Genomic DNA, 9,048 nt, shown 5'->3' on the forward strand with positions numbered 1-9,048 from the left:
TACCTTCACTCTCTTGCCCATCTAGTTCAGACGAATCCGCCATTTTCACTCTGGCCTGACGTCACTGATGTACACAGGAAGTGTCCAGCTGACAGCTGCGCACGAAACAACTGATAACTTCTGACACAGATAAAGATTACAAACACGAGTTAGTGTCTATCTGTGTCAGCGGTGAATCACATTAGTTACCCTTAATGTTGATTTGTTTGCTCCGCCTTTCTGTCAGTGATAAACATCAAACATTCACGATAAAAACTGGGTTGAGCAGTCCACAGTTTGCCGTGTGTTCCTGCTTTCGCTTTTGTCATCAAGGGAGCCAACCCTAAGCTTCGTAAACTCTTGAGATATGAAGTTTTCTCCCTGATAATGGGGGCGGGAGGGTCTTAGTTGTGTGTTCAGTTTAGTTATCTTATTTTACTTTCTCCCGCATGTCTTCAATCTTTTAACTTTTTTTTTTTTATATATTTTTTTTGTAATGTAAACGAGTAAACAAAAATGCAGCAAACCCGCTGGTGGTGTTTGACACAATTTAATTTTGTTTGGTACATTGTTGTTTTCACACAACGGCGAGGCGAGTCCAGCCATCACAGCCGAACCAGCGATGGAAGTCGAACGCAATTACCTCGATCGTCAGTGCATTTACATCTTCCAGAAAATGCCGAATTTTGTATAACTGAATGAATCACTTTTGTCATAACACTCAGTTGAACTTTGTGTCACAGAAAACTCCGCGCTCCTTCCGAGACTGACTAACAATAAAGTATTGTTCACGCTGCAATGAGTCATGTCCACTGTATGTTTCCTTCCACTTAAGTGGGAAGTGAAAGGTTTTAGTGGCCGGATATTATCCCAGCTCTAATTAACATATTGGAATCCGCACGCGCGTGTGATTTGTATGGCGACTCTGTATGCATGTTTGTGTGCATCATGACAAGTTATGTTCTTGTGCATGTTTGTATGCACGGTCTCAGTGTGTGTGTGTGTGTGTGTGTGTGTGTGTGTGTGTGCTGTGTGTGTGTGAGTGTGTGTGAGTGAGTGTGTGTGCGTGTGTGTGTGTGTGTGTGTGTGTGTGTGTGTGTGTGTGTGTGTGTGTCGGTGTGTGTGTCGGTGTTTGGCAGTGTCGGTGTGTGTGTGTGTGTGTGTGTGTGTGTGTGTGTGTGTGTGTGTGTGTGTGTGCCGTTCAGTTCACATAATCTGTGCCGGCTGATGTCAGCCAGTGTACCATTCTGCGTGTGTGTGTCAGTGTGTCAGTGTGTGTGTTTGTGTGTGTGTGTGTGTGTGTGTGTGTGTGTGTGTGTGTGTGTGTGTGTGAACTTTACACGGTATGTGTGTTATTGTGTGTGTGTGTGTGTGTGTGTGTGTGTGTGTGTGTGTGTGTGTGTGTACGTACGTGCGTGCGTGTGAGTGTGTGCGTGCAGTGCGCACGCGCACGCACAACGTCTCTCTCTCTCTCACACACACACACTCACACACACACACACACACACACACACATGTATTTGCGTGCGTATCAGTGTACAGTACCAGCGAGTCAGTATTACTATGTGCGCCGGTGGGCGCGACGGCCGGTAACACTCATTAGCAATTATGAATGTTGATTATTACTCCGAACTGTTCAAGGCATTTTTTTCCGCAGTGCCAACAACTGGAAATGCTTCCCTTCTGGAGCGACATCGTTATATTTGATCTTCTTTCTTTCTTTCCCCTTCCTTAGTGTAACAATTTTACAGCATTCAATGCAAATCTGATGACTAACGCATCCAATGACCTTGATTTCTTTTTCATGACGAAATACTAAGCACAGTCGGAATAGAAAGACCGTAAAAAAAGAGAGAGAAAAAGAAAAGAAGAAAATGAAAAGACAAATAATTAAGACAACAACAACAACAACAACAACAACTGCAAAAAAAAGGGACGAAACCTAACATTACTGAGGTCATATATATAAATAATATATACATATACTTCTGTCCAAACCTTCGCCATATCCGACAGGGATGTCCCACGTGACGTCCATGAAAGTTTGTTCTCAGGCACTGACAAGTACACAATTGTCAACATGAATCAGTCCCAGACGGCGACAGGAGTATGACCCATGATTGTGGCGTCAGTGTGTGTGTGTGTGTCTTGTGTCTGTCTGTCTGTCTGTGTCTCTGTGTGTGTGTGTGTCACTATCACGAACAAGTTTAACTCCTTCAGGGCCGGGAAACCGTTAGTACGTAGAAAATTCCTCCGCGTGGAAGATAACGATGTATCCTCATCCTTGAAAAATGGCACTCCCAGGAAGAGAACTATCACTGCAACATCTCAGTTCTGAGTTCAACGGAAACGTATGGACTGGCTTTCACTGAGACAGGGCAACAACTCCGCCACCGGGAACTTCATCGTGTGTGGACGTGGGGCCTGGTGTGGGACGGACTGAAGCCGACGGAAGAGGTTTGGTTCGGCATCAGCCGCCGACTGAGGAGAGTTGACTGAGAGGTGGTGTGGCAGTGAGCTAAAAAGATCGTTCGCACCAAACGTCTATCGATTGTCTCCAGGTTAATAATGCCTGCCTGTCTGTATCTCCATAGGCTGCTTGCCGCGTCGTTGCCAAACATGACGTCATTTGGGAAGGGGGGAGAGGGGGGGGGGAGATGAGATGGGAAGCGGGGATGTAATGGGGAAAGGTGTGGTGCAGTGCGGTGTGGTGTGTGTGGTGTGGTGTGGTGTGGCGGTGTGGTGTGGTGTAGTGTGGTGTGGTGTGGCTGTTGCAGGTACAGATCAAGGTTTCGCGCCGGGTTCGGTGCCAGAAAGTTATTTGTTTGTTTGTTTGCTTGTTGTTGTTGTTTTTCCTCAGTTCATTGGCATTTGTTACTGACGTACGACTGAATGTCGTCTTGTTGTGAATGTGTGTGTGTGTGTGTGTGTGTGTGTGTGTGTGTATGGGTGGGTGGGTGGGTGTGGGTGTGTGTGTTTGTGTTGGGGGTGTGGGGTGGAGTGTGGTGTGGTGTCAGCAGCCTGTGTGTGTGTGTGTGTGTGTGTGTGTGTGTGTGTGTGTGTCTGTGTGTGTTGTTGTTGTTGTTGTTGTTTCATTTGCCTGTTCTCTGTGTTTGCACTGTACTTGATAGAAAGAGAAAAAAAAGCCGAAATGAGTATAATCAACGTATTCTGGAATTAAAACAGACATAAACGTCCTTGACGTCTTGAATGAATGCAAGATGAATGCAAGACTTTTATTTTTATTATTATTTCTTTTTTACTCACTAGAACTCACAAGTACTCATCTTTGCGGTCCATCTGGGTCCTAGGCCTATGCAGCATAATTTCTCTTGATTTCAGTGAATGCGCCTTTAAATTCATCACATTTACCGGACAGTTCTACATGTACATGATTATCTGAGCTGTCACAGGCACTGTAAGTAACCTCCACCACGACTAGAACAGATCGAAGTGGCTGGTCTTCAGTTCCGAGGGATGGGTTTTCCCTGTGGCTAAAATATCGATGTGGAAGCCTGAATCATCGTACGTAATATATTATCTTACGTGGTTTTCGTATGAAGTGTGTGTGTGTGTGTGTGTGTGTGTGTTGTGTGTGTGTGTGTGTGTGTGTGTGTGTGTGTGTGTGTTGTGTGTGAGTGTGTGTGTTGTGTGTGTGTGTGTGTGTGAGGAAGAGACAGAGACAGAGAGACAGAGTGTACTACTGAAAGAGAGTGGATGTGTGTGTGTGTGTGTGTGTGTGTGAGCGTGAGACACACACACACACACGGAAAGAGACAGATACAAAGAGACAGAAAGAGACAGAATGTATTACTGAAAGAGAGTGGCTGGATGTGTGTGTGTGTGTGTGTGTGTGTGTGTGTGTGTGTGTGTGTGTGTTGTTTTGTTGTTTTGTTATTTTGCTTTGTGGTTTATTTGTTGTTGTTTTTGTTTTGTTTTGTTTTTTTGTTGTGTGTGTGTGTGTTTGTGTTGGTTTTGTTGTTGTTGTTGTTTTGTATTGTTTTTTTTTATCTTGTGTACTTGCTGTGCCTTTCATTACACCTTGTCATTACATATTTCTCTTGTGACACAGGGTGATGCGTCCGGAGGGAGTTCGTAAAGTGGAAATGAGAGCCCACGGGTTGTCCGTGGCGTGATGACATGCACTCTTGTCAGTCAAGTTACATGGTAAAGTCCTATATTTTTGTATTTGTATTTCTTTTTATCACATCAGATATCTTTGTGTGAAATTCGAGCTGCTCTTCCCAGGGAGAGCGCGTCGCTACACTACAGCGCCACCCTTTTTTTTTTTTTTTTTTTTCCTGCGTGTAGTTTTATTTGTTTTTCCTATCGAAGTGGATTTTTCTACAGAATTTTGCCAGGAACAACCCTTTTGTTGCCGTGGGTTCTTTTACGTGCGCTAAATGCATGCTGCACACGGGACCTCGGTTTATCGTCTCATCCGAATGACTAGCGTCCAGACCACCACTCAAGGTTTAGTGGAGGGGGAGAAAATATCGGCGGGCTGAACAGTGATTCGAACCAGCGCCCTCAGATTCTCTCGCTTCCTAGGCGGACGCGTTATCTCTAAGCCATCACTCTACTATATATATATCTTAGTATCCTAAATTAATTCTAGGATCTGTTTTAACGGCAATTCTAGTGCACAGGTGAAACGATATCACCATAAGTAAACATTGAAACCCATTTTCAAGTGGTTTTCGACTCTATTTTGGAGGGGGGTGGGGGTGGGGTTGTTTTACTTACCTTTGATGCAAATTCAGTCAATAAACTAACGTGCAGGTCGGTGCATTAATCTTGTCTTGTGACCCATATCTGTATGATCTACACTCGGCGCATTCGTTATCACTGGTTGTTTATTTTAATCAAGTGGAAAATGGAACCCCTTATCCTCTCCACCCCCACGCACCCCGGCCACCCCCACCCGAACCCCCACACTCCCTTTTTTTTTTTTTTTTTTTTCATCTTTCAAACGCCTTCTCTATCTGTTGATGGTTTGTCGGCCGGTTTGGCTTCCATTATCGGTGGGTGGTCTTTCCCCCACCTGATGAAAAACACCCCGGAAATCTCTCTCTTTCTCCCACCTGATGAAAAACACCCCGGAAATCTCTCTCTTTCCCCCACCTGATGAAAAACACCCCGGAAATCTCTCTCTTTCCCCCACCTGATGAAAAACACCCCGGAAATCTCTCTCTTTCCCCCACCTGATGAAAAACACCCCGGAAATCTCTCTCTTTCCCCCACCTGATGAAAAACACCCCGGAAATCTCTCTCTTTCCCCCACCTGATGAAAAACACCCCGGAAATCTCTCTCTTTCCCCCACCTGATGAAAAACACCCCGGAAATCTCTCTCTTTCCCCCACCTGATGAAAAACACCCCGGAAATCTCTCTCTTTCCCCCACCTGATGAAAAACACCCCGGAAATCTCTCTCTTTCTCCCACCTGATGAAAAACACCCCGGAAATCTCTCTGTCTCTCTCTCCCCCCTCTCTCTCTTTCCCCCACCTGATGAAAAACAAAAACACCCCGGAAATCTCTCTCTTTCCCCCACCTGATGAAAAACAAAAACACCCCGGAAATCTCTCTCTTTCCCCCACCTGATGAAAAACAAAAACACCCCGGAAATCTCTCTCTCTCTCCCCCTCTCTCTCTTTCCCCCACCTGATGAAAAACAAAAACACCCCGGAAATCTCTCTCTTTCCCCCACCTGATGAAAAACAAAAACACCCCGGAAATCTCTCTCTCTCTCTCTCCCCTCTCTCTCTTTCCCCCACCTGATGAAAAACAAAAACACCCCGGAAATCTCTCTCTCTCTCCCCCTCTCTCTCTTTCCCCCACCTGATGAAAAACAAAAACACCCCGGAAATCTCTCTGTCTCTCTCTCCCCCCTCTCTCTCTTTCCCCCACCTGATGAAAAACACCCCGGAAATCTCTCTCTCTCCCTCTCTCTCTCTTTCCCCCACCTGATGAAAAACACCCCGGAAATCTCTCCTCTCTTTCCCCTACCTGATGAAAAACACCCCGGAAATCTCTCTCTCTCTCTCTCTCTCTCCCTCTCTCTCTTTCCCCCACCTGATGAAAAACACCCCGGAAACATCTCTCTCTCTCTCTCTCCCTCTCTCTCTTTCCCCCACCTGATGAAAAACACCCCGGAAACATCTCTCTCTCTCTCTCTCCCTCTCTCTCTTTCCCCCACCTGATGAAAAACACCCCGGAAATCTCTCTCTCTCTCTCTCCCCCCCTCTCTCTCTTTCCCCACCTGATGAAAAACACCCCGGAAACATCTCTCTCTCTCTCTCTCCCTCTCTCTCTTTCCCCCACCTGATGAAAAACACCCCGGAAATCTCTCTCTCTCTCTCTCTTTCCCCCACGTGATGAAAAACACCCCGGAAATCTCTCTGTCTCTCTCTCTCTTTCCCCCACCTGATGAAAAACACCCCGGAAACATCTCTCTGTCTCTCTCTCTCTTTCCCCCACCTGATGAAAAACACCCCGGAAATCTCTCTCTCTCTCTTTCCCCCACCTGATGAAAAACACCCCGGAAATCTCTCTCTCTCTCTCTCTTTCCCCCACCTGATGAAAAACACCCCGGAAACATCTCTCTGTCTCTCTCTCTCTTTCCCCCACCTGATGAAAAACACCCCGGAAATCTCTCTCTCTCCCTCTCTCTCTCTTTCCCCCACCTGATGAAAAACACCCCGGAAATCTCTCTCTCTCTCCCTCTCTCTCTCTTTCCCCCACCTGATGAAAAACACCCCGGAAATCTCTCTCTCTCTCCCCCCCTCTCTCTCTTTCCCCCACCTGATGAAAAACACCCCAGAAATCTCTCTCTCTTTCTCTCTCTCTTTCTCTCTCTCCCTCCCACCTCTCTCTCTTTCCCCCACCTGATGAAAAACACCCCGGAAACATCTCTCTCTCTCTCTTTCCCCCACCTGATGAAAAACACCCCGGAAACATCTCTCTCTTTCTCTCTCTCTTTCTCTCTCCCCCCCCCCTCTCTCTCTTTCCCCACCTGATGAAAAACACCCCGGAAATCTCTCTCTCTCCCCCCCCCTCTCTCTCTTTCCCCACCTGATGAAAAACACCCCGGAAATCTCTCTCTCTCCCCCCCCTCTCTCTCTTTCCCCACCTGATGAAAAACACCCCGGAAATTTCTCTCTCTTTCTCTCTCTCCCTCCCACCTCTCTCTCTTTCCCCCACCTGATGAAAAACACCCCGGAAATCTCTCTCTCTCTCTCTTTCCCCCACCTGATGAAAAACACCCGGAAATCTCTCTCCCCCTCTCTCTCTTTCCCCCACCTGATGAAAAACACCCCGGAAATCTCTCTCTCTCTCTTTCCCCCACCTGATGAAAAACACCCCGGAAATCTCTCTCTCTCTCTCTTTCCCCCACCTGATGAAAAACACCCGGAAATCTCTCTCCCCCTCTCTCTCTTTCCCCCACCTGATGAAAAACACCCCGGAAACATCTCTCTCCCTCTCTCTCTCTTTCCCCCACCTGATGAAAAACACCCCGGAAATCTCTCTCCCTCTCTCTCTTTCCCCACCTGATGAAAAACACCCCGGAAACATCTCTCTCTCTCTCTCCTTCCCCCACCTGATGAAAAACACCCCGGAAATTTCTCTCTCTTTCTCTCTCTCCCTCCCCCCTCTCTCTCTTTCCCCCACCTGATGAAAAACACCCCGGAAACATCTCTCTCTCTCTCTTTCCCCACCTGATGAAAAATACCCCGGAAATCTCTCTCTCTCTGTGTCTCTGTCTCTGTCTGTCTCTGTCTCATATCGACGACGTATTCCTTTACCCTTCATGCTCAACAACACTTATATTAATTTTTTTTTCCATTTATTTTGCTTTGTTTATTGGAATTACAGTCCATCACCCGAAGAAAAATGGGTATTCCCAATAGGCTCTACGCGAGGATTAATGAATGAAAGCGCATATCTATTATTCATTACTGTGTTGTTGTTGTTGTTGTTGTTGTTTGGGGGAGCTGTTTGTTTGTTGTTGTTGTTTTTCTTCTCTCTGTTAATTAGATTGTCTTTTCACCCAACTTTGTCTGTCAAATTTTCATGAACTACTGTTGTTGTTTCTAATCCTGCTAATTTTTCCTGTACTGTTTAGCTGCTACATTTGTTTGTTTGTTCGCTTGCTTGTTTGTTTGTTTGTTTGTTTGTTGTTCCTTCGCTTTCTTTGCTTGTTTGATTCTTATACATCAACAAACTGCTAACCAGAACAAGAAACAGGTTTGTAAGCATGATCATCGATCACGAAACAAAAACACGACTGTGATGGTCCTAAATATACATACAATAACACGCCACAGTAGGAATATAATATTGTTCTCACAGCAAAGAGCAGCTGATAATTAATTCCGCTCCGTTCTAATTCCCTACGTCAGGGACTTATAGGGCAGGTCCGGAGAGAGAGAGACAGAGAGACAGAGACAGAGACAGGGGGTCCGTCATTCACTGGGGAGCTCATTAATTATCAGCCTCTCCGAAACGAGGCGAGGTTCCAGACAGGCACTAAAGAGCTCAGGGTGCTGTAACAGCCCATGAGATGGGGCATTAGTGTGGGAGGGGAAGGAAGGATAGGATGAACGGAATGGAGGAAGGAAGGAGAGGAAGGGATAGAGGGAAGGAAGGATGGGCCTCCTCCTCCTCCTCCTCCTTCTTCTTCTTCTACCTGTGGACACAACTAATGACCGACCTAGCAACCAGCTCTTTCCATTTCTCACTGTTCTGTCTCTCTCTGTCTCTGTCTCTCTCTCATGGCGTCCCCCAGTCTCAGGCCTGTCCATTCTGGAATATTGTCCTCCCATCTCTTTTTGACTCACTTGTGTAAACAAAGTGAGTCTATGTTTTAACCCGGTGTTCGGTTGTCTGTGTGTGTGTGTGTGTGTGTGTGTGTGTGTGTGTGTGTGTGTGTCTGTGGTAAACTTTAACATTGACATTTTCTCCGCAAATACTTTGTCAGTTGACACCAAATTTGGCATAAAATTAGGAAAAATTCAGTTCTTTCCAGTCATCTTGCTTAAACCAATATTGCACCTCTGGGATGGGCACA

At 46.2% G+C, this 9,048-nt stretch overlaps 1 protein-coding gene across 14 annotated transcripts in view; it reads right to left on the reverse strand.

Annotated features, from left to right (window-relative positions):
• Positions 1-9,048, reverse strand: part of LOC143282703 (uncharacterized) — a 187,976-nt gene that overhangs the window by 58,887 nt on the left and 120,041 nt on the right. Inside the window, exon 1 of one of the 14 annotated variants that reach the window (XM_076588389.1) lies at positions 1,978-2,486. The exons of 12 other annotated variants lie outside the window; for them this stretch is intronic. In XM_076588389.1, coding sequence (XP_076444504.1) covers positions 1,978-2,017 — 40 coding nt within the window. In that variant the 5' untranslated portion in view covers positions 2,018-2,486. Of the gene's footprint in view, positions 1-3; positions 138-1,977; positions 2,487-9,048 lie in introns of those variants that run through there. One more of the 14 variants, XM_076588388.1, reaches the window with a different exon arrangement.

Source organism: Babylonia areolata, chromosome 6, assembly GCF_041734735.1.
Source record: "Babylonia areolata isolate BAREFJ2019XMU chromosome 6, ASM4173473v1, whole genome shotgun sequence".
NCBI lineage: Eukaryota > Metazoa > Mollusca > Gastropoda > Neogastropoda > Buccinidae > Babylonia > Babylonia areolata.